The sequence below is a fragment of the Asterias amurensis genome, chromosome 17, assembly GCF_032118995.1.
Source record: "Asterias amurensis chromosome 17, ASM3211899v1".
NCBI lineage: Eukaryota > Metazoa > Echinodermata > Asteroidea > Forcipulatida > Asteriidae > Asterias > Asterias amurensis.
The window spans coordinates 7,916,921-7,942,629 of NC_092664.1; the positions used below are offsets into that span (position 1 = coordinate 7,916,921).

The following is a 25,709-nucleotide window of genomic DNA, read 5'->3' on the forward strand; positions in this document are numbered from 1 at the left end:
TTGGGGGAATACTGTGCAAATCAAACTCTACCATGGACTGATCACTGGTTGAATGTCTGAAAAATTTGAAACTTTGCATGGTGGAAGAATAACTAAGAGAGGTTTGCACTAACACGAACACAATAATAACCAGTTCTTATAAAGCGCATTTCACAATAAACCGTATCAATGCGCTTCTACATTAGTGCCCTTGTCATAAGGCCAATAACATCCCTTTAATCTTTCTCAGCTCCCAATTGGGAGTATACAGCCCCGAGCTGCCGTGGCGCTCCGAAAGCTTTTTCATTCACAATATTAACCTCTACCCTCGCAGGTACCCATTTATACCCTTGGGTGAAGAGACGCAATTATAGTAAAGTATCTTGCTCAAGGACACAAGTGTCACGACCGGGATTCGAACCCACACTCCAGTGACTTAGCACCAGAACTTTAATTTGATGCTCTTAACTCACAAGTGAGCAACACTCTACTCACAAGTGTTGTTGGTTCTGAGAAGAACCAGTGAGTAACGACTTTTAACGTTTCCATCAGGATGCTCTGATCATTTTCAGGAGAATGACTTAACATTTCGACTTAACTCTGATCGTCTTCAGGAGAAACTGATCTATAAACATTGAGTCTTTAACCATCAAATCTTTTCAGATCCAACACTACTCAAAAAGAGATATCAATAGGTTACCGCAAACCTCTCTAAGTGACGTCATTTCCTTTGTGCAGACAGTCAAGATGGCTTTCCACGTTAAAACCATTCATTGCTGGAGTAAAATAGTTCTTCCTGCCACATGTGTAATATTTGGCAGTATCTTGTTTTCCAATGTTTTTGAGATTCCTAAATTCATTGTCTTTGCAAGTGCAAACAATTCAAGATGTTTTTTAACACTTCTCTCTCTTTGAATTGTAGCCTTCACCTTAAATGGTCCTTTGGCCTTTTGGGGTGGTTTGTCAATTAAAAAAATAACTGAAGCTTGTCTGAATAAAGGATTGACTTTGTTTCTGCTGTTGTTGTTTTCTTGAACTGCAGTTGTTTGATCAGTTTTGGTCTACCAATGTACCTGGGTCTCTTTACACCCATGGCTGTTCTCCTCATCATCAACATCATCTTGTACCTCCTGACCATACACAGCCTTCTCAAGACCCAAGAAGTGTCTCGAGTCCGGAAGATTGCCAAACGCCTCCAGAACACAATTGTTGTCTCCACCCTCATGAGCCTGAGCTGGTGTTTTGGATTTCTGGTTCTTGATACAGGCATGCCCACTTACGAGGTCATCTTCTGTGCTGTCAGCTCAGTTCAGGTGATTATGATATTATTGTTATTATTATCAGGTTAAACCCTACTCTTCCAGGAATTGATAATATACACTGTAGATTGGAGGCCTGTCAACACCTTTGAACAATAAGTGTGCTAGCTATGACAAAGAAACACCAGGGTTAACCCCTACTCGACCAGCATCATCGGTATGCGTTTGAGAGAAACATACTAATTACTGATCATTTGTCATCCTTTGATTTATTTTTTGGTGGTTTTGTTTTAAAGGCGATGTTTGTATGCATCATGTGCTGTGTTCAACAAAAAGAGGTTTGCAACAGTGTTATGTGCCGGTCAGAGTGTGCATGCTGTTGAAGGAATCAAAGCCCAGGCAGAGCTCCAGAACAACCATCCATACACTCCATCCAGCCAGGATGTATTTACACCTCTATAAAGGTTTATTTTAAAAAAATGTTTCAGCCTTACACCGTTGATTTTTTAGCACTCGGTGTATACTAAGTACTTAAAAAGTTCAGTGAACAGCAATCAGTGGCATTTTACCCGGATGGGACACAAACCCATGACATTTGAATTCTAGAGCAGGACATGTCTTACCAACTAGACCGCAGAGATTGCCAGGTAGCTAGAGGTAGTTCGAATCCTGTCTTTAAGCAGCAGGTACTGAACGATTTAGTAGATGTTGACTTTATTGAGGTGTTCAAGCACTGTATACCCAGTACTTTCCTGAGTTCTGTGAAAAAAAATCACAGGCATATTACTGTGGTGGGAGTAGTTTAGGAATGAACAAAGAAAAAATTACTTGAAAAGGATTTGAGCCTGCGCCCCCTCTGAATTAATATTCTGGCCCTCTTCCAACTGAGCTATCTAATCTTGGCAGTAGAGTCCTCTTTTGTCAGTATCTTTTTATGGGTGCCAGAAGCAGCAGCAGAGTGATCATCTCAAGGGGATTTCCTTATCATACAAGCATGTATTTAATTTCTAACCTTATAGTAAAAGAACGATTGAAGTTACTAAACTTTCCATAGACAACTTAAGTTGACTACATCCTACCCTCTCTTCTATATCAATGGCGACTTTCATTGATAAAGCTTACATGAAAAATAACCACTCAACTTAAACCTGAGATTAATTTAAAAGCTGTAGCTTTGTCCATAGTGCTGAAATGAAATGAGTTTGCTATTATGTGATCCTCTAAAAACTAAGGAATGGACTTGGAATCACAAGGGGTTAACTATGTCAAAACAATTTAAATTGTCTTTCTGTTGAAACAAGTGATGTAAATGATGGTTTTATTTTGTTAAGTATATTAGAAGTGTGTAATGTTTCACTGTCAGTTCATCATTGGCAATTAATTAGGCCTATTTCAAAACAATTTGGTGACAAGAGTTAAGTTAAATATTTGGGGGGTTTTGAAAAAGAAGTTGTATTTTGTTTAGGATATTAGAAGTATGTCGTAGTTTTCACTGTTTGTAACGAGTTTGATTATCAATTTGATTGAAAAAAAACAAATATTTCTGCGACCTCTAGGTTAAGGTCGTTGTTCTAACCTACTTAGCCTTCTAGCCATAATGTTGGCGGTCTCCCTATTGTATCCATATCTTTGTTCAGGGGTGGCAGTCGAAAACCGTTCAACCATTGACTGCCAGGTAGCCAGGGATCTGACTAGTGCAACTGACTGGGTAAATTTTCATTTAATTGAGACTGAACAAAGTTACTCAAGTTCGACTTGAACCTGCAACCTCCAGATTAATGTGCTGGTAAACATTAGAGCTATATATAAATCAGTCAGTAGAGCGCAAACACAAAAAGCTTGAGGTCGCAGGTTCATATACCGCTGTTGTACATTGTTTGTTCAACCTAAAATTAATTAAAATGTAGGGCCTACCTAGAGCAATCAAACTCTGGGGAAAACGTTGAAGTTGCCTATGGTGATGTTGGTGTACCCCCAACCTAATTATGCACGTAATAACAAATCTGTACAAAATTGGACTCAGTTGCTCATCGAAGTTGCAAAAGGAGAATAATGACAGAAAAAACACCCTTGTTGTTGCACAAATTTGTTTTTTGTTCAGATGCCTCTTTCTAAAAAATATAAATAAACTGCACTACCACAGAGAGTCGTTTTTAAACTATTAACAGCTCGCCATATTGCTCGTAAACCAAGCAAGTTTTGGTACAAACAATTATTTTGAGTAATTACCAATAGTGACCGGTGTCGTTAAAGGATGGACCTAGATTGTAATAGACACATCTCTCGTCTAGAAATTAGACAAAAACAAAATGTTTTATTTCTCATTTTGCAGTGTTTTTTTATATTGTACTCGGATCGTACGCACTTAGTTGTATTGAAATTAAAAAAACTTAATGAATGTAAATATTCCTTACAAATTGAATAAATGGATAAGTGTGTCAATTTGTTTTGTTTTGTTTTGTTTTGTTTTGTGTTAATATAACGTTTTAAATAATGACAAATACATGTAATTAAACAGAAAAATTATTGATCAATATTGCAGACTTAAAAACTGTGTCCAATTTCATAAAACTGCTAAGCATAACAGTCAAAACGGTACATGTGATACTTCCTTGATATTGCCTTTAATATTCTGGTAACCTCAAAAGGTTTTTGCTTATTTAAAAGGTGACAGAGCATTCAAACCATGCGTCTGGCAATTGGCATTAACTTTTAAAATGATTATGCACACAAATGTTTATATTTTTGTGTATGATCTTCGAAAGCAAGTACTATCAGACCTTGCATTTAAAACAAAAATTAATCATTGTTTATAGGTAAAATTGTATGTATTTTTAAAATAAATTTTCAATACACAGACAAGCCATATTATTTTGAGGAAAACAGCAAACTTTAAGGTTTTTGGGTGTTTTTATGTTGTTGGGATTTAGAAGAACAAAATCTGGGAGGGGTGGGGTTGGCAATTTTTACCAATCCGGCATATCGAGTTTTTAGTGATAATCTGGCATGGTCAAGTAACTCTGAATTCTGTGGGACAATTCGTAGCCTACCCCAAAACGGTAAGCTTTTAGAATGTCATATCATGGTCCTTCGCTTCGCTTCGCTTGTACACATTAAAAAACAGTTTGATATTGTAATGGACGACATTAATAAAAGCTGTCATAATCTGTTGTATTCACAAAGCATGGGATGCCAACGCCCAGTTTTGTGACACGAATTTGGTGTATAGGCCTGTTGAGTGTTTTTTCACAGAACAACTCGAATAAATAACTGCTTTCATTTCAACCAAGTTTTGTTAGTTGCGATAACTGTACCCAGTTCACTGCACGAAATCGTCTGTTCACTGGAACCAGTTCAAACCGCCTAGCACCGGTTAGGCCTACTGGGTGTCTAGCACGTGGCTATTCATACGTAAGTCTTGAAAGTTTTTTTCTCAAAGTTTTTCAAGAAAGGACGCAATGAGGCTTGGAAGGAATGTGGTTGTTTTTGTTCTGCGAAACTATCTCTGTGCCCCATTGCGTGGCTGTTCTTTCGTTGTCAATTTCCGGTTATGTGTAGTAAATGTGACCGCGTGAGCAGCGTCAAGTGGACATAAAAAATATGGCAGCCGTCGAAAGTGGTTGCGGTCATTCCGTCCAAAGTAGGCCTAGTGTTGGTGGTGGCAGCACAGGCAGGACTCCTCCGTTTGCAGTGCGACGGACCACTGGCGTCATACCAGGTCTAAATACTCACTTCTTGGTTCAAATGGTTATAACTGTCTGCTTCCGTAAGAACAGGTTAGTCAAATTAATCGATGTGTCTTGAGCCAACTCACCTTGGAAATATTAAAACTGGCGGCATGTATGAAAAAACACGCGGTTGTACTGTTATGCCAATAAATGCCTATCCATACTTTTTTTTCTTTTTTTTCTTCTTTATTTTATTTTATAGAAATTCAGGCATGCAGAAGGGCTGTCCGAGGTTGACAACATTTTCCAGCCAAGCACGTGGTAGGTGGGTTGGGCTAAAATTCCAAAAGTAGGCACGCTTTTATCGTAATTTCGTGACCACTTTTGTTGTCGGCTCTTCAAAGAATTTGTTTTCCCGAATTATGACTGTGTCGCCATGGATGTAGTTTTACAAATGAAGGAATTAAAAACAACGGCCCTCCCCCAGTTTAATTAAAATTTTATTTTGAATTGGATATAAAAGAAACATTGTAGGGCCGACATGTTTTTCTTAATTATTTCGTCATCCTCTGTGCCCTTTTCCGTCATCGCCGAGTATGCCGAAAAATTGCAAAATCTAAGGGGTGGGTCTAGTCTATAGGCTTACTCCTCCAGTGATGAGGCCTACAACGTGCAGGCAGAAGATTTCACCCCGCCCCCGGCCCTACCCCCTAATGTCGCCCTCTCTTGGTGGTCCAAGTACCAGTCTGACTTTCCCCAAGATGGCAGCCTACATACACTACGTGGAAGTTCAATATAAACAACGTTTTTGGTGGAGCAATTCGCCTGTTTGTCACCTCAATATGATTGAGGAGTAGGTGGGTTTTGTTTTATAAACAGAAGTCAATTCTTGAGACAAACTTCAAACACATTTTGTTTGGTAGTAGCACTAGCCTAGCCTTCTAAACTAGCCTGTCCATCCCATGGGTCATTAGTTATAAAAAAAAAACTTATAGTCTAGCCCACCTTGTTGAGCTGTTAATGGCTCCGCTTTTAACATCGGTCTCATCACTGTCACCGCTTTTAACATCGGTCTCATCACTGTCACCATTAATGGTGACAGTGATGAGTGATGAGACCGATGTTAAAAGCGGAGCCATTAACAGCTCAACAAGGTGGGCTAGTTATAGTCGTGCTCACATCACAGTCAGTGATTCAGTGAGGCAGTGTGTATCATGCCTCTGTTGCCGATTGCTCTGCCACCTGACCATCAGTAAGCCTGGTGCCATATTGACGTCTTGGCTAGCTGGGAATTTGTTTTATTATTATTTATTAAAATTAAATGCAAACAAAGTTGTTGAATCAACAAAGTTGTTAAAACAACTTACTTTAACTTACAAGAGACAAGAGTTGTTTTATTAATTTTGGTTGTTACCCGTTTACACCGATGTGTGTTACTGTTTAGCACTGTATTATAGTTTATACTCGGTACTTTCCCGAGTCCCGTGACAAAATATCACATTACTGGCATATTACTCCGGTGAGATTCACATTAGACCCTTGCAATTCTAGAGCAGTGTCTTACAAACTAGACTACCTAGATTGCCAGGTAGCTAGAGGCAGTTTGAATCCTTAGTTTTGTCGGCGTGTTGTCGGCACTCTGGAGGTGTTGTCGTTGTTGTCGGTGGTGTTGTCAGCTTTTAGTAGGACACGTTGGGACTGGTGTTTATAATGATTCACACTCAAAGTAAACAAATTGGTTTTACAAACTGGAAGACCATGTTTGTTTCAAAGTAAAAGTAAAATCACACAATTTTGAGGTACATATTGTGTGGATCATTACATTCTACTTACAAAAATGTCCAACCATATTAATTTTAACTGTTTTTTATAGGCCAAAGCGCTCAATCTGAGACATATCCCTGGAAACTGTTGCTGTCTATAGTATAAGTGAATACAAGTATTTATCAATCAGATTTTGTTTCTCCTTTGCAGAATTTCCATGAATCTAGGAACCTGTAAGGGATAAAGAAACGCCACCATGTTGGAGTCTTATATCTCCCCGTTTCTACTGGGATACGTCAACAAGTACATCAAGAATCTCAAACCAGAGGATCTGCAGCTCTCTCTCTGGGGTGGGGACCTTGTTCTCAACAAACTAGACCTTAGGCTGGACGTCCTAGAACAAGAGCTCAATCTTCCCTTAACGTTTATCAGCGGGCATATCCACGAGTTACGCATTCATGTTCCATGGACGAGACTGGGTTATGAGCCTGTGGTTGTTACGATCAATACGATAGAGTGCGCCCTCAAGCTACGAGACGCTGGCTATGATGAGCACGACAGCGCGTCGTCGAAATCCAGCGTGCAGAGTAAGAGTAAACCAGACTCGACGAGCCAAGCGAAGCTCAAGTATGAGAAGCAAGACCGGGATCTTCCACCGGGATACGTTCAATCCCTGATGAACCGCGTTATCAACAATGTCACGCTGGTCATTAAAAATCTCGTCTTGAAATACGTTGAGGAGGACATCGTCTTGTCCGTTAACGTCAAATCTGCCGAGTCCTTTGCAGTGAATGCCAACTGGTTAGCAGCCTTCACCGAGTTGTCGCTGCCGGAGCTTGTCCTTCGACGTGTGTGCGAGTTCTCTGATCTTACGGTCTGTCTGGACAAGAGAAACGCGAGTGGTAAGATCGAGGTGTACCAGGAGCCCGTAGCCTACCGTTGCGCTGTGACGTTACGCATGCATATGACGTATACCAGCCTCAACGCTAAGAGACCAGCTCTTATCAAGATTAATGTGAATTGTAAAGAGGTAGACATGACGTTGTCGGACACTCAGTTACCAATGTTTATACGATTGCTGCAGCTACTGATGGCGCTGTACTACGGCACATTGGATCAGGGGAATAAAGTAGTGGCGCCGGATGACCAAACAGCAATAGCTGAAACAAGCAAGACTGAACCTAAAACAGGTAAGTCAAGAATAATAATAATAAAACCTTTTGTATATTGCACATATCACCGTGAGGTTCCAAAGCGCTAACGTTGAAATGCCTACCTTGACCGTACTTTACTTTGAAAATGTCTCTTTTTGATCAAATATCCCTCCTACATGTACTGGCCGACCATTCAATATTATCCACATGATTTTGAGTGTTGCTATACCAGCGTGCAATATGATATCATGTGGGCACAAAACACACATTACAAAGTGAACCATCCTACTGCCTAGTGGTTAACGGTATTCACTCATATAACACCATCTGTACAAAACTTTCAACAATCATGTATGCCCACTTGTGCAAGATTTCTTTTTTTTATTGGTGCACATCTTTAAATGAAATATACGTTGCCAAGTTGACTTACACAACTTGTTACAGTTTTGTGAAATTGGTGGCTGGTGCTCTATGGCCTGTATCATGCTGCTGCCATCTTGGTCATGTTCCCGTATCAAATTGCAGTAATGGGTGCTAATATTCAATGTAAAATGTCTCGGTTTGGCTAGATTGCAGCCTCGCTACCATGGGCAGCGCGCTGTATCGATACCTCTCGTCACTGACCCCTGGGAGAGATGTGCTGGGAAACAACGCTGATTGGCTCATGAAATTAGTTATGCATTAGATGTCAAGTGCGTGCGCACGTATTTTTAAGATATTTGCATGTTGATCACGCCTGCGTTTTTTATGACACGAACAAGGCATAATGGGAAAAAATGGCAAGCAAGATCAATCACCCCTGGGAACGAGGTTGGCTACATTGATTTAAATGTGAGAAAATCAAGATGGCCGCTTAGGCCACACCATGATAAAGGTCTATACTGCTCGACTGTGACAATCTATTTGGTTTATCGATGACCATTATTCTACTTTACAGAGACCTCTAGACCAGAAGGCACTGCCATGGACTCAGAAGGGTGGGCCTCGTGGGCTTGGTCTTATGTACCAGACATCTTGTACTACGAAGAGGACGAGGAAGGGGGTACAACGAGAAAAAGAGAGACGAGGCCTGATCCAATATTGTCTGTAGGCCTGTACTGCGACAGAGCACGCATTACATTCAAGGTTTGTAAACATGTTTTTACCCATATACACCGATGTGTGTTAGCACTGTATACTCAGTACTTACCTGAACTTCTTTTAAAATGTATTATGTATTCATAAAACATCTGGGACAGTTTATCCATTCTGATATGGTCGTGAGGAGATCACATGGCCATGATTAAAGATGCGATATTCAACTATTCAACATGGATAGAATGGCAGTTGAATACCTAAGGAATACGGTTGATTGATATTTTGATCCTTTGTTTATGTTTCTAGTTGTCAAAGGAAATCTCCACAGACCACCCTGTCTACTCTACAACATCACCAAAGCTGAAAACCTACCCTCTGCTGAGAATGGAGCTGTCCGGGTCGGCCATTGAAGTTCTGATGCGTGGGGAACTCTTCTTCGTGCATCAGATGGGCTTTAGTCACATCACTGCATCAGTAATGGGAGATTGTGTTTGTGGATTGGCAGAGGATGGGGACGGAGCTAGTTCAAGACTGTTGGATCAGGTAATTTTATGAGTGTCTTCTTCTTCTTCCCTTTTAGTGCAGCCTTTATGATTGCCAGACACACGATGAATCCTTCTCTGTGCTTTAATTGTGTACTAGGGTTCTTTTACGTGCGTTGATAATTTTTTATAACAAATACGTGAGATCTACATCCAAAGGACGAAGCAATGGTTCAGTGTCTTGTTTAGGGACAAATTACAGATTTCTCGTCAGTTGAACGGGATTCAGGCTTTACTGAAACACCTGGAAATTTACATCTCTTAAAATCAATGTGATACCCGCTGCTAAAATATAGGATTCATTCGGCATCTAGCTAACGGGCAAGCTTGGTGGCCAGTGGTAGGGACATGTGCTTGACAAAGGCAAAGGTCATGGGTTTGAATCCCACCCAAGTAATATGCCAGTGGATTTGTTTTCACAGGATTGGGGAAAAAACTGAGTATGCATTGCTTAAGTGCACTGGGGCTGTGGGTGGAAGAAGCAACAGTTCAACAAGGTCAAATGTGTGAGATGCAACTTTCTTGCTCGTAACACAATAACCAATTATGGCGTCATTTATTGTTAATGACCTGTGTGTTTTTAAATAGTCTTCGGACAAAATTGAAACTAGTTACAGTTTGTTCAGACAAAATAAAGCACCTTTTGTATATTCTAACTCAATTTCACCGAAAATGTGACCTACGACCTTGTTGCTCTGACGCGATAAGTTAATAGTCTTATATAAATTGTTTTCTCTGTTATTGTTACAAGTTCTGCTTTGATAAATCTAAGGTCTCTATCACACGAGCCAACTGCAGTGCATGCTACAGGATCGCTTTGTTAGCAAATAAGTAGTTTTTCAAACATTGTCTTTACAATCCCTGTGAATACCCGAATGTGAATGCTTTTTCTACTTTGATTGCCTAGAACTGGTTGTTCATAAAATTCCTTGTGTGACATGGGCCTAAGGGCCATAGAGAAAACAGTCAAATCACCTGCCAATACAATACATGTAAATGAAATATAGGAAATTGTTTCTATATTATTACAGGACACACCATTCTTACAATGTGGCAGCCCAGACTACAACCACAAATACACCAACTATCTCACTAACTCGCTCTTCGATCCAAACTGCCCTGAGAACAAACAACAGAGGGCGTCTTTCATTCTGGACTGGGATCAGCACAAGGACACATACAGCGAGGCATTGGCCACTCAGCGGTTTGGAGCTGTGTGGACGGACTACCTGTTTGTGGCTGAAAGAACTGGCAACAGAAATGGTAGGTATGGGGGTGGATAGTATGTAAAGCACTCGCCTCTCAACACTGTGGCCCCTGGTTTGATTCCTGGCTAAGGCGTGCTGTGGCCGAGCGAATAAGAATACCATACTCAATCTCTGGTATCTCTGATCAGCAGAGATTTGCCTCAAGTCCTGGTCGTGACACTTGTGTCCTTAAGCAAAATTGAAAAGCTATCCCTTTACAGTCCATTAATTTCCGTCTAATCATCGCAATGCGCCCAGACATGGCTACTGTTGTTGATTTTTTACTGTATACTTTTTAGTGAAAAAGTCTTTAAAAAAATAGAAAGTCATACTTTAAGCGGCTTTGATATGTACAAAACTATTAAAGCGCCTTGTAAATGCCTTTGTTTAGTATGTTTTAGTATTGTTATTATTTTAGGTGAATAATATTATAATTTTTTTGTGAACAGCGAGTGACTCCTCAAGCCGGTCATCCCATCACAGTGCCGATGATGCCGATCCAATCTTTGATATGAAAGAAACGTCCAGCAAGCAATTCCTATTCAGCCCAGCCAAGCTTGTCGTCGGCAGTGCCATCATACACCGGCTTCAGAAGTTCCATGAGTGTGCTGTGGATCATGAATATGAACCCTACAGCACACCAAGACCAGGTAAGAAAAATATAAATGTCAAATGTAATAGACCCTTCCCATGAAGTATGTAAATTGCACATAGTGCGTGCGCACTAACGTTTTGGTTGGCAAAATGAGGGAAAATCGCGCTGTTTTGTACACGGCTAATGGGTGCATGACGCAGACGCGATTGCGCGTCTGCTTAGTGCACAACTCTATGGTGATTGCCAACCAATCATGGGAAGGGTCCATTTCAGGACTCAAGAAAGTACTTAGTAAACTCTGCTTAAAGGCACCATACACGTTTGGTAATTACTCAAAGTATATATTAGCATAAAACCTTACTTGGTAACAAGCAAAGGGGAGCTGTTGATAGTATAAAACATTATGAGAAACAATTCCCTCTGAAGTAACATAGTTTTTGAACGCACACTTTCCTATCTGAAAGCACACTATTTTGTACAACAAGGGTGTTTTTCTTTCATCATTTTCTTTCAACTTCAATAACCAATTGAGTCCAAATTTTCACAGGCTTGTTATTTTATGCATACGTTTGGATACACCAAGTGAGAATACTGGTCTTTGACAATTACCAAACGTGTACAGTGCCTTTAATACACATCTGTGTAAGAGTAAAAAACAAATTATATCCTGGAATAGTTATGAGAAGGTGCCTTTTCACCTGGTTTCACTAGCTACCGCTGCATTTAAAGGCACTGGACACTATTGGTAATTACTCAAAATAATTTTAACGAAAAACTTTCTTGGTAATAGGCAATGAAGAGCTGTTGATAGTATAAAACATTGTGAGAAACGGCTCACTCTGAAGCTCAAGGTTTTTTAAGAAAGAGTTAATTTCTCACTCGACTAATAAAAGACTTGAGCTGAGGTTTTCTTTTGTGCATCTGAAAGCACACAAATTTTTGCAACAAGGGTGTTTTTTCTTTCATAATTCTCTTGCAATTTCGTTGACCAATTGAGTCCAAATTTTCACAGGTTTGAGAGTTCGGCTAACATGACAAGGTCATGGACGGCCACTTTAAAGTGAGGGCTACACATTAACTGAGTTTAGCTATCAACCCAAGTTTACTGTCACCAGGGGAACTCGCCACCTACTCCTAGTGCTGAAACTGTAGTTGACCAAACTTTAATACTAGCTTCTGATTTTTGTTATGAATCAATTTCTCAGAGATCGTAGATGATGAACGTCCGTCGGCAACGCCAGACCAGATCAGCACCTTGGAGGAATGGGTTCCATCTCGTTCCTCTCACATCACGCTACTCAATCTGCAGGTACTATTCTCATCAGCCCAGCATCCTTATTACGGCTCGGCAAAACACAGAGAGACAAGACAGGTAAGTTTACTAAAATGGCGTTCAGAACCCTCAAGTCCCATGTAGTTAGTCGTGTTTTGTGGAGTAAAGCCTGGTTCATACTTCCTGCAAATGCGAATGGGATACAAATTTTGACCTCACAAATTCGCAGGGAATAATTTGCAACAGTTGAGCTGTGTTCAACTCCTGCAAAACATTTGCCATGAAAACGGTCATGCAAAGTCAAAATTCACTTCGCATTGGCATTAGCAGGAAGTACAAATCAGGCTTTTAGTCAGGTTTCAGAGAGTAAGTCAGGTTTCGCGGAGTAAGTCGGTTGATGGGTGAGATTTTCGTAGATTGTTTCAATCTAACAAACCTTTTATGCAGAAATACAAAATATTTTTCAGATTTTGCATTCCAATAGGAGACTTTGAAATGTTATGTGGCAGCATACTTGCCAGGTAAATGTCCATTGTTTACGTAGTTCTGAGCATGCGCACATTACCGAAAACAATGGATTTTACCTGGTAAGTCTGCTGCCACCAAGCATCCCGAAAGTCCCCTATTATAGATTATTCCTCCTGCCTATACCTAACTGCTCTATATTTTTGGTTATATCCCTTTAGTGATAAAACGTTTGCAGGTCAGTTTTATTTTTATATAGCTACATTCAAATAGGATTATATCAACAGTTCCAAAAACCAAAAGTATTCTTTGCCTTAAGGTCTATTTTGTGATTATTTTCCTCAGGACTCATCATTCCCTGACGCTAGTCTGGTGCCGACGCTGTGCCTGCAGATCGACCGTATAGACATCCAGAGTACAGAACCCATGTACGCACGGAAGCTCATCAAGCCCATTAGCAAACTCCCTCCTACAGACTGTAGCTCCAAGCTAATGCACCATTGCTACACTCACAAATACTATAAGGTAAATGGTGGTTTGGATGTATAACTGTATTGACCCATTTCACCTGACGTCATCATCAAAAAAATCTTGAATTAATACACGTAAACCTAACTTGCCCACTAACATGGCGAGTGCGGATCAGTCGCCGCGTGTGTCGCACGTGCAAGGGGTCAATAGACCCATTGCATATGACTTCACACTCTCAAAAAGGAGGCAGATCATTTGACAATAGCTGTTCTTTGTGCGTAAAAATGAGCGCGTGACCTCAGCATACATGTGGCGTTTCGCGCTATGCAAGGGGGAGCTATGGATTTCTTACACATAAAACAGAACGCGCCTCCGAACAAATGCGCGTAACTTTCGGTGTTAACTCTCTTTTGTACATGTTTGTAAACGATTTTGACACCCAGGATAGGCACATGTGAGTACGCTGAGCATATCGCAAGGGGTCTATAATGACCGTGGCCCAATTTCTTGGCTCTGCTTAATTCCGTGAGCAAAGAATCGGTGCTTATGAAGCAAGAAATTCCGCCCTTACATCAAGTGCATTTCACAGGTTAGCAGGGAATTTTTGCTTGTGTTCTTGCAAACTCCATTTTACAAGACATTCTTTGCTTACACAGCTACATTGTAGCATAGAAATTCAGCGCTTGCTCAGTAAGCAAAGAATGGTGATCATAAGCGCAGAGTTTGGTGGAAAGTGGAGCCATGAAATTGGTCCCTGGGCCCATTTTGTTTTAAAGCTTGTAAGCATAAAAAATGCTACGCTCAGACAAATCTTGCTGAACAGGAAGTGATTACCAGCCAAAATTATATCAAGTTTATATTGTTGCAGCTGGTGCCCATCTCAATCAAAGAAATTTGCTAAGCAGTATTTTCTTCTTAACAGCTTTATGAGCTGCTTCAGCACAAAAAAAATGCTAAGTATAACAAAAATATGCTTACCAGTATAAGGTTACCTGTCAAAATAACATGTCACTGGTACAATCTGTGACTATGTCACGTGTACTACATGTATCTGTAGCTGGTATCCTGCACATTTTTACTTTATAGCAGAACATTTTGAAGCAACATTTTCTGCTCTAAGCAGCACTATGGAATTGGGCCTCTTCACATGCATTTGTTTTGTTTTTGACAGATATTTGGATGCCAGTTTGGTTTGACCTACGTTGACCCTAGGAGTGACCTTTCACCTCCAGTCCTTCCCATCATGCCGTCTTGGAGTGCAGCCGTGTACCATAAGGTGCTGGTACTCCCTGTCTACTGGTGAGTTTAAAGTCTTGTTAGCCCAGTAATGTAGGCTGAACTGGAACATGTAACCAGTCAAAATGCAATATTTTTAAATATTGGATGCATGTGACAGGTGTCACGACTGGGACTCGAACCCACTTTGAATCCGGTGCTCTTAACTGGTAGGCAATAACATGCGACAAATACATGTACATGGCAAAAAAGGATGACATGTGATTGGCAGGGGACAGGGACGGATCATGTTAATACTGATTGTGACTGGTGCCCTCCGATTTTTGTACTTAAATGTGTTTTATTTTGTTCATTTTTAGGAATGAGTACAATCTGGTTCACTCTGAGGTGATGTTGGAGCTGCCTGGTTTATCCCTCAATGCCACCAAAGCCCAGTGTCTACTCATGATGCATATCTACAACACCTGGTCTAGTAAGCAGCCTCAGATGGTGGTGTCCCGACTGGCCGGAACCAGCCTCATGGATGATGTTTTCAAACCATCAGGTGGGTATCTTATCACATAAGTTATTTTAGATTACAGACGAGTTTGCAGATCCTGTGTCTTTTAAAAAGTTTCAAATCCTACTCATAGGAGATATGTACAAGGCATTACCACAAACCTTTCAAAGTTGCATTTCCGCTTTCAGAAGAACCAATCAGAGCAGTGACTGAAGCCCGATTCATACTTCTTGCGAATGCGAATGCGAAGCAAATCTTGACGTCACAAATTCGCAACGAACAATTCGCAGCAGTTGAACTCTGCTCTACTCCCTCGCGAATAATCACTGCGAAAGGAGGGTGTGACGTCAAATTCGCTTCGCATTCGCAGAAAGTATGAACCGGGCTTGACTCTACACTTAATCCTCTGAAACCCTATAACTAGACCAACATGTCTCACACTTTTCAGTCTCCTGACGATGACTAGAGAAAGCTAGTCGAAACAAAGAGACTAACTTAGAACTCACTCAGCGGCAGTGAAGTTAATAACGAGAAGTCCCCTAAAACCACTAAAGTGAATGACACGATTTTCTACCGTCCGCCCTGGCAGTAGTTAATAAGCAGGACAGTTCTTTTCAGAACTGAGAAGTCCCTCGAAATCCAAAAATTTACTCAGTGGCAGGAGAATAAATAGGTTCTCAAAATGTTGTTTATCTACTCAGCAATAAGATACAGTGTATATACATGTTATTTATACCATGCCACTTTTGCAATTGCCTATGTATCTCCTTCATTCTTATTTAATTTTTATGTTGGTGTAATGTTTTGTATATTTCCCTTTAATGTATGTAATCTTGATGTTTTTTACCTTGTAAGTTCAATTGTAATTAGCCTTTGGCTACAAATATTTGAATAAAATACCTTGAATTGAAATTGAATTGAATTGAAAAGTGTTATGGACAACATTGATACCTCACCATGCAATGTCTAAAAATTCAATTGTATTTCCACGATGCAAAGTGTCAAGTCTTACTTTTTTTCATGGTGTTACCACAAACCTCTCTAGACTGGATTTCCATCATGAAAAGTTCCAACTCTAAATTTTATTTACATTTCATTTTTCAGTGAAGGCATTTCCATCAGGCCAGCCTGTACTGCAGGCCTCCATCCATAGCCTAGAGGTCAGACTGTCCCAAACTAACGCAGTCCAGGCTATCTCAGGCACCCTGAGTCAAGCCCAGCTCATTATGCAGGCATTAGGTAAGCTTTACTTTGCTCAAATATTTTCATTTTGCTTTTCATCTCAGCCACCTCTCCCCCCTTTTATTTACGTAAAACAAAGGGCAACTTCAAGCCTATGACCAGAAACAAGTTTCTCACTGACAAATTTGTGGTAAAAACGTCCTCCCTAGAATGCTGAGGGTTACATGTTTGAATCCAACTCGGGAATACTTGTGATTTTTTTCCTTCTTTCTGGATTTGGAAAGCATACTCTATCCTTAACATTTTTCAGTGTAGAGCAGAAATCTTATTTTGTATCAGCCCGTTTCCTTGGCTTGTGCATGAGGAGAACCTCAATTTATTATCAATTAATTTTTTTATGTTGTTTCTATAGTAGGTTTTGTATTTCTCTTTTTGTGCTTTCATGTTGCAGACCAAGGCAGGGCTAGTGATACATCGCTGTTTCATGGCCCAGTAGAAACGACAAACCTGCACCAGTATAAAAGCTTAATGAAACAGCAGTCGGGTGCTTCTCAAATCGACACAGTTGACTTGTTGACGTTCACGTTGCAGATTCCCAGAATTTCTGATCTTGAAAAAACTGTCGGAGGTATGGATCGCTATTACAGAATAACCAGTGGTGTTTTTAGTTTGTAATACTAATATTAATATTATTATTGATGCAAATTGGCGGCTCTGACTGTTGTTAAGGACATCTCATTTTTTTTTTTTATTTGTATGCAAGTCACCAGACACAAGGCCTGAAGGCCACTTCAAGGTGTGGGCTACAATTGTTTTTTTTCCAGAGGCTGTTGCCACCTACTCCTAGGGCTGAAACAGGGTTACCCCTTTAACAGTCCATATGGATGTAGGCTTGGGGTATCATCAGTCCGAAGCCTGGCCGGTAGAGCAGAAAGAGCAGAAAGCACTACCTCCCTAATTTTACGTAGCAAGTGTCACGACCCGGATTCGAACCCACACTCTTCTGATCAAACACCAGAGCTTGAATCCGGTGCTCTTAACCGCCCGGCCATGACACGCCATACCTCAACGCATGATGACGCTGAAGCTGTAGTTAAAGCCACCAATTCGGGCATGGCCAGTGAATGATTCACCATACAGTGCACCAACTACTTGTGCAAATGACATCATATTTTGGCTGGTAAACCTAATTTTGTTTCTGTTCAGCAAAATTAAGATGGGTAACAGTCAAAAATTGTGCATATGACATCATATTTCGGCTGGTAACTGTCCATAGTAAAAAAAATTGTTTGCACTTGGCACTGTTTTGTGATCAAGCAGTAGTTGAGCCCAGACTTAATAATTTTTTTTCTGATTTATTTATTTATTTGAATTTTGTTTTTGTCATGGGCAGAATCTTGTGGTGTTTTCCTCCTTGACATCCAAGGAACAGCGTTATGTGTTGACCCACTCATTTACACATGGCTCCTGTATCAGCCGAGAGGTCAGGTCAGGTCAAAGGTCATAGAGGAAGCCAGCTCTCGTAGAAGTAAAAGCTCTGTCACTAAGCACAATTCATCACATGGTAAGAATACATAGAAGACGGGTTGATCGTAAGAGCCTTGTCACACGAGGCAACTTTTTCAAGCAACTTGGAAACAACCAAATGCAGTGCATGCTATAGGACCACTTTGGTAGCACAGGTGTGGATTTCACAAAGAAGACTAGTCTTATCTTGAGTTAGGACGAGTTACTCATCCTAACTTAGGACTAGCCATACATTTTTAATATCTCTTAGGACTAGTTCTAAGTAACTCTTTGTGAAATCGACCGCAGGAGTGGTTTCTCAAATGATGGCTTTCGATCCCCAGGAAAAATGTGTGAACATTGAAATGTGAATGTGTTTTTTCTGGAGATTGCCTGGAACTGGTTACCTATAATGCTTCATGTGGCATAGCTGTAAAGTTCCTCCAGTTTTTTTCTCTGCTCGATTGAGTTTGGAAGTCAGTTAGAGTTTATGAAGTGGAAATAATAATAATATCGAAGTCTTATATAGCGCACGTATCTACCAAACAAGGTACTCAAGGCGCTGAGTATACACGTATACAAACTTTCAGAAAGATAGGTTATTGCAGTGATGAATTCTGAGGGTTTACAAGGTGCTACGGCGCATTAAGCAGCCACAGCCAGGAACACCGGGGCGAACCCCTTCTCTTTTCGATAAGTGCACTGGGTTGTTTTACATGCATTACACAACACATGGGACCAATGGCTTTACGTCCCATCCGAAGGACGAAGCAATGGTCAAGTGTCTTGCTTAAGGACACAAGTGTCACGGCTGGGGATATCAAAGAGTTATTGCAAAATTTGTATCTATCCCCCTTTTCTTCTTACCCGATCTTAGGTTCAAGCAGCGCTCGAATGAAAACAAACTTACGGGACAACATGATGAAGGCATCCCAACCCCTTCAACGGCAACCCTCCTCTAACACACAACAAGACAGAGAGCCAGCTGGGTACCAGTCGCATGGCACGGAGGTTGACAAAAGGAAGAATGAGGAGAGAAGTCTAATGGAGAAGTTGTGGTTGGTTTTGAAACAGCTAACTGTCCAGGTGAGTCAAACATTTTCATTCAAAGAGATTTAAAACATGGTTTTGGTTTTAACCAGTTACTGCTGGAGATCTTCTGTTTTATTTCTATCCAGCCTGGTAGGACTATTTAAGTGGAATTGCGGAATCCATTTTTAATTGATAGTATCACTGGCATAGACTTAAAATTTAAGCCTAGATTTTTGTATGAAGCACTGGGATTTGTTGTTTCTCTTTTGAGCAGAAACTATGTTCAAGCACTCTTAAAAGCAAAATATACTTTTGGTTTTTGGAACTGTTCAAGTTTTTTAATCCTATAAAAATGTAGATGTAGGCCTATACAATAAAACTAACATATCTGGTGTTTTGATTAGTCTGCTCCGAATTGAGGTGTTTGTCAGTAACACCATCTGCAGCAATCACGACGTCTTTAATAAAAAATAATAATAACATGTCCACGAACATTGTTCATGCACGCAGCTGCAGCAGAAGATTGAAAAGTTCCTGAACAATTGTTATTCTTTTTGTTGCATTGTTTTCTTAAGGTGGAAATTCAAAGTTGTTTTGTGGCACTCCCGACTGACCATCTGAACTTTGCCCCCGATGTAACGAGTATCCCGCAATGCATCAGGCAGAGCATGCTGGATAGAAGCAATGGGGAGATGGTGGTATTGAGTCTTCCAATGCTCAAAGCGCAGAGTCTGAGCCATCAGAAGATACTAACACTGCAGGAGATACCACTGGAGAGGAAAGATCTACCACCGGACCCTGGTAAGTCGATTAAGTCTGTAAGCACAACAAATTTTTCTAAGCACAGACCAGGGCCCAATTTCATAGAGCTGCTTAAGCAGACAATATTGCTTAACAACTACATGTACCTGCTAAGCGGAAATGATCAGGATACCAGTTACAATTGTACATTTGACATTATAGTTTGGCTAGTAACCTGATTCTGGTAAGCGTTATTTTATTGTGCTCAACTACCTTTTTTGCTTTAAGCAGCTCTATGAAACTGGGCCTATTATTGTTTAACACAAACACGTTGCAAGCCAAAATTACATGACATTTATACTGGTGCTGTGCTCATTGTTTGCTAAGCAAAGACATTTGTTAAGCAGTATTTTCTTCTCAACAGCTTTTATAAATTGGGCCCAGGACCCAGTTTCATAGAGCTGCGTAAGCACAAAAAGTAGCTAAGCACAATAAAAATTTGCTTACCAGAATAAGGTTACCAGGCAAAACACCATGTCACATGTACTTGGTACCCTGCTTACTCCTTATAAGCAGAGAAATGTTAAGCAACATATTTCGCTTAAGCAGCTCCCATAGAGCTGTTAAATACACACAACGTGGCTTAGCACAGAAAATTCATGCTTAGCAAATTTTTAATAATCCACTGGTTTGACCTCTTCAAGGTGAAAAGTTACCATGGAGTGTGAAGGCATCCAACCTCAGCATGTACACGATACACACAGACCAAGGTCCCTACTACCTCCTCAAGCCGCTGGTGTTATCAGCAACAGTTGGGGTGACCTCTAGCTTTGGGCAGGGAGCCTCGCAGTCCCCGACCCTCGGACTGTGTGTCCATGCCGACATGCAAGAAGTCATGATGGCATGCTCAAAACCACAAGTGGGTATTACTTTATGTCTGTTCTCTGTTGACCCATTGCACCAATGTCATTTGCAATGAATCTGTTCGTTTAGATGATCTTCCCATCAAGGGAACTCTGCAAACTCCTACAAGAGGATAAGAACGCCAAGCTGGCAACAGTCAATCTCTCTCATACAAACACTGGTGGTATGGGTTCATAACTACTTAGACTCGAAGGAACAAGTGCCCTCTCTTGCCTTAATGTATTTTTGGGGATTAAGGAGACATACGCCTTTTGGCGATAGTTATTTTTTTTAACTTTTATGCTCTCCTGGGCACCCCACTGTTGTTTTACTTTGTTTTCTTAAATATGTTTAATGTATATACATGTGCTTGTAAATGTGATTGCCCGAATAAATATTATTATTATTATTACTACTTGACTTGTTTAGAGCTCTTTGGGTCATGTTCTGTCCAAGTAATGCTTTTAGTACATGAGTTATTAAATTATATTCAATTTGCGATGTTGTAGCAAAGAAATTTGTCAAGCAGTATTTTCTGCTTTACAGCTTTATGAATTCGGACCCTGAAACATGATATCTGTTTGATTTTCTATATATTTTATGTTTTCCTTCAAAAGGTTGCACTTGCTGTCAAACTTCTGAATCAGGCCCTCAAGAACCAGTCCAAACTGATCGAAGTGTTCAGGCACGAACAGCGCCCCCATACTACCCAAACCACGCACATTCCTGCAAACCAGCAATCCCCATCAAAGATGGCCCCGAAAGTTCTAAGCAGCGTCGCTTCGTCCGGCCAACCTGAACCCCAAGATGTTACAACCTTGTCTGCATCCTCGCCCACAGACGCCACAGGAGTAGCTCCCCCTGATAAAGATGGTGATAAGAATAGTGCATTGAAGCTATCCTTGTGGCTGCAGTGGACACTTCAGAAGTGCTGCGTCAGCCTCTATGGGGGTGCTCCACCTATGAAGATAAGCTGTGAGGTGGAAGATTTAACAACAAGTTTTGACTTGCAGGGTGTCTACTCGAAGGTGACTTGTAAAGTTGGATCCATCAATGTGAATCATTACACCAAGAAGTAAGTTTAACATTTTTTGTTAAAGACCTACTTTTACGAAAATGTCAAGTCGTGAACTTTGCTGAATTTCTTTTCAGATGTTTTCAATGAATAAGGAAATCGAGTCATATGATTATAAATAGATTTTAATTGTGTTAAAAAACAATCATTTTGAATACTCTTATCCAGCGCTTTTCTGAGACATTTGCGAAAAGTTCTGTTACTTAATCACTCTCAAAACGTCATAGTTGGGAGCTCCAATTTGTAAAGTCGCTTTGTTGCAGCGTGGAGGTATAACAAGGCAAACTCCCACAAATGACGTCAAAGCATTGTCCGTTGACGCGCGCCGTCAACGGCAGAAGTGTTTTTAGTTTTTCAAAACCTTGCGGTTGGGGCCTGATTTTTTAATTGATAATTACAAAAAATTCAGAGGTGTACACAATAATCCAACAATAATCCAACAGATTATTATCTGACTTTTTTAGGTAGGCAGAGCTTTTTTGAAATATCAACCCCACTTATTTACATAGCGCCATGTAATGCTTTGAAATGATCAGCTGTGTAAATACTTGTTTGTTTTACAGAGATGAGAGCTGGGGGCGTGGTCCATTTAGGGGTGTGGTCTTCTCCTGTAACGACACCATTACCTACAACACACGCATCCTCGGCCTGCAACCAACCAACCAGTCTGCATCCCGGCCGTTCAACCCGTTTGCCGTCACGCACGCTGCCAAACCGGGAGACTCCAAATCGCATGGATTCCTATCCGCCACCTGGACCAGAGCACAGGGGCAATCTGTAGCTCAGAAGATGTCCAGCAAGCAGGCTGAAGTGGGCAAGAATCTGGAGACGGTGGCCCCGACGCCACGTTTCATTCATGAGATTGTAGTATCAGTTCAACCGTTTGACGTCCTGGTGTGGTGTCCGCTGATCGTCTCGATGCTCGATATCTTCAAAACGGACAGCGTCATCAATGTTGGGGCTCTAGATTCTTCAGGTACTCCAGAGTTTCAAGCCAAACCTCGACTAGCAAGACTCCAATCCCAGCAGACGATGTCGACGGCCAGCGTTCTCTCTCCGTCGGATTCCTACCCGAGGTCCAGCACGGCAAGTCAGAAATCAACGTCTCCTGGTCGCCAGGAATGGCTTTCAAGTCGGAGTCTTCCCTTGGTCTATCTTGACTGCAAGGAGATCAGGGTCTTCGCTCCGACAAAAGAACCTTCAGTCTTAGACGAGGAGGAACTAAGGAGGATCGAGACGGAGGAGGATGAAAGTGATGTTACTATGGTAACGCAGGATACATTCCTCCTTCAGGTCAACTCAGTGAGTCTCGTTCCGCATGCAGACAATCCATTACAGAGACTTGTACTCAAAAAGGAGATATTCAGGTAAATGCCTATTTCAATTGTGGTTTATTATTTGATATTTGATATAAAAAGTCACATCCCCTCAAGGTGATCCCTTGGCAGCTGCTTCCCAGGTTGTATTGTGTAATTTGGGTGTAATCCCTGGGTACACAGAATTAGTGGTCTATCCAACCTTGTTCCTCCTGTCGGGGTGTTTGAGCGTAATACCAGGCTTTCTGCTTGTTCTCATCCTTATACTGTGGCTGTGCCGAGATGTAGAACAAAGAGCTACTCCAGTAGCTTTTTCCCTCGTACTGCATCTCTTTGGAACTCCTTGCCTGGTGCATGTTTCCCTTCATCCTATGATCTGCCATCTTTTAAGAGGTATATCAAATCCTACCTTCAGCTCCACTGAGTTTCTGCATTTCTATGTTCTTGAAGCCCTTTACCTAGAGTGGCTTTTAACCTTGTTTTGGGTGAACTTGCATAACAAAAAAACTATAAAAAAAACTAGTCGGTCTAGAGTGATCATAATGCATTGGTTCGGCAGTCAGCGAGCTCACCAATATAGGCTTCATTTGTGAGTGCCTGGCGGAAAAAATCTGTCGCAAATAGAACTTATAGCAGCCTTCTGCGCTGCAATTGCAGTTGTGGTCTGTTTATATATTTTTCAATTTTTGGTAAGGCGGGAATTATTTTGACAGAACGGCCAATTCATTGGCAGGGCGGTCAACCCACGTGTTGAGAGCACTGCCTGTGTATGAGTCACTCCTGTTGCAGATTGTTTCGACCGGATACATATGTTTTTGACTGCTCATTCCCATTCCTTGGTGTTTGTCCATACCCATAGAAATAGAACCCTGAGAATGCTGAGCTCGGCCATCCTCTGTGTCCTCTGTGGACGCAGCATATTGATACCGCGCAATACATGTACGGATGTATGGCAAAAAGATCATCGCGTGAGACGTGTGTATGGCAAAATGAGCATCGCGTGACACGTGTGTATGGTAAAATGATCATCACGTGACACGTGTGTGGCAAAAAGATCATCGCGTGACAGGTGTGTATGGTAAAATGAGCATCGCGTGTATGGCAAAAAGGCAAGATGTCTGCGCACATGAACCGTTTCTAGTGTGTTCATTGGTCAATGATGGCAAAATATTTTGCCATACACACGTAACAAAAATGGCATATGCGCTTCCATAAAAATGGTCTAACAATAAAACCGCATGCACAATGAGACACTCTGTGTTCTCTGGGTTCTATTTCTTTGTCCATACCACAGAGAGAATGTGTTGTTAAAATTTAATCTTTTTTACTTCCTTTAAGGCGTGCAGTCCAAGCTGGCCAGACCCAGACGCCGGGGTCAGAGGTCGAAGACCGACAGTACCAACTGGATGTCAACAACCTAAGCATGTCTGTTGCATTGTGGGAACAGATCGAAGCAAGCTGTGACCGGGGTAAAGTTGGCGTGAATGGAGTCGGGGTTCAGAACCCTGCGCTGGAGTGGAACACAGAACAGTTAAGGTATGCTGGCTGAGAAACTTGCTTCTCTTAGAGAATCAAAATAAGCCCAATCTTCTCTTACCTCTTTAGTCTCCTGACGATGACTAGAGCAAGCTAGTCGAAACGTTGAGACCAATTTAAGAACTGACTCCGCGGTAGTACAGTTAATCACGATCCTATAAGCTGAAGTAAAAAGCAGGACAGTTCTTTTCAGAAGTGAGAAGTCTCCCGAACCACCGTACATCTACTCCGCGATAGCAGAATAAAGCAAGACAGTTCTCTAAGAACAAACTCTACCTGGCAAGTAGATACACACATGGTGTTACCGCAAACCAAATATACATTGATACCTAACCATGCAATGCCTCAAATCCTATAATAAAATGTTGCTAAAGGTTTTTTTGCTTAGTAAAAGTTGGCAGGGAATTAGTCACAAGCAGTGTACATTACATTGTAATTTGCCTGGTATTTGTTTCTGCTGAGTAAGATTTGTCTGTGGTTAGCAAAATTGTGTGCTTAATACTAACAGCTTTATTAAATAAAAGGCTGTATCAAAATTAAAGGCTTGGGTACTTTTTGTAACACAAAACACAATGTCTACAGATTTAAATTAAACTTACACCGCTTGAAGATAATGATAGCAGAAAGCATACCTTAAAATATGAGTTGCTGAGGTGCTGTAGTTTTTTAGAAATGAGTAAAACAATGTCATGAAAAATCGTTTTTACATGCTAAAATAATTTTCGTCTCATGATCACTGAGACGAAAATTATTTTCATGACATTGTTTTACTCATTTCTCATAGACTACAGTACCTCAGCAAGTAATATTTTCAGGGAAGCTTTCTACCACCATTATGTGTAATTTTTATGTGAATCTGGGGACATTGTGTTTTTTGTCCTACAAAAAGTACCCAGACCCTTTAATCTAAAGTTTCACTACTAATAGATAGATCATTGTACACTAAAGTTACTACAATTTGGAAAGAAAAGTTGTTTTTTATTAAGGGAGCGTCTCAAAAGTCGGAACGGTTGGAACGTTCTTTTTGGATCGCAAGAGTATCCCCGCCGCTTTTGTCCGTTCCACAGGACCGGTCTTTTGGAACGCTCCGCGTATACTTTGTCATGATGTTGCGATCCTGCGGGCATATGCCCGCAGGAACGTTCTTTTGCGCTAGGAACGTGCCCGACTTTTGAGACGCTCCCTAAGC

The 25,709-nt window shown here is 41.0% G+C and overlaps 1 protein-coding gene across 2 annotated transcripts in view; it reads left to right on the plus strand.

Moving 5' to 3' along the window:
• Window positions 1-4,587: 4,587 nt before the first annotated feature.
• Window positions 4,588-25,709, plus strand: part of LOC139949661 (intermembrane lipid transfer protein VPS13B-like) — a 56,538-nt gene continuing 35,416 nt past the window's right edge. Inside the window, exons 1-20 of one of the 2 annotated variants that reach the window (XM_071948118.1) lie at window positions 4,588-4,649; window positions 5,169-5,231; window positions 6,881-7,860; window positions 8,762-8,949; window positions 9,208-9,444; window positions 10,475-10,706; window positions 11,140-11,340; window positions 12,491-12,657; window positions 13,369-13,548; window positions 14,666-14,793; window positions 15,090-15,274; window positions 16,334-16,468; window positions 16,863-17,039; window positions 17,805-17,975; window positions 18,795-19,003; window positions 19,525-19,750; window positions 20,395-20,609; window positions 21,211-21,668; window positions 22,232-23,035; window positions 24,323-24,520. In XM_071948118.1, the coding sequence (XP_071804219.1) occupies window positions 6,927-7,860; window positions 8,762-8,949; window positions 9,208-9,444; window positions 10,475-10,706; window positions 11,140-11,340; window positions 12,491-12,657; window positions 13,369-13,548; window positions 14,666-14,793; window positions 15,090-15,274; window positions 16,334-16,468; window positions 16,863-17,039; window positions 17,805-17,975; window positions 18,795-19,003; window positions 19,525-19,750; window positions 20,395-20,609; window positions 21,211-21,668; window positions 22,232-23,035; window positions 24,323-24,520 (5,045 nt within the window). In that variant the 5' untranslated portion in view covers window positions 4,588-4,649; window positions 5,169-5,231; window positions 6,881-6,926. Of the gene's footprint in view, window positions 4,650-5,168; window positions 5,232-5,656; window positions 5,764-6,880; window positions 7,861-8,761; window positions 8,950-9,207; window positions 9,445-10,474; window positions 10,707-11,139; window positions 11,341-12,490; window positions 12,658-13,368; window positions 13,549-14,665; window positions 14,794-15,089; window positions 15,275-16,333; window positions 16,469-16,862; window positions 17,040-17,804; window positions 17,976-18,794; window positions 19,004-19,524; window positions 19,751-20,394; window positions 20,610-21,210; window positions 21,669-22,231; window positions 23,036-24,322; window positions 24,521-25,709 lie in introns of those variants that run through there. The other variant, XM_071948117.1, reaches the window with a different exon arrangement.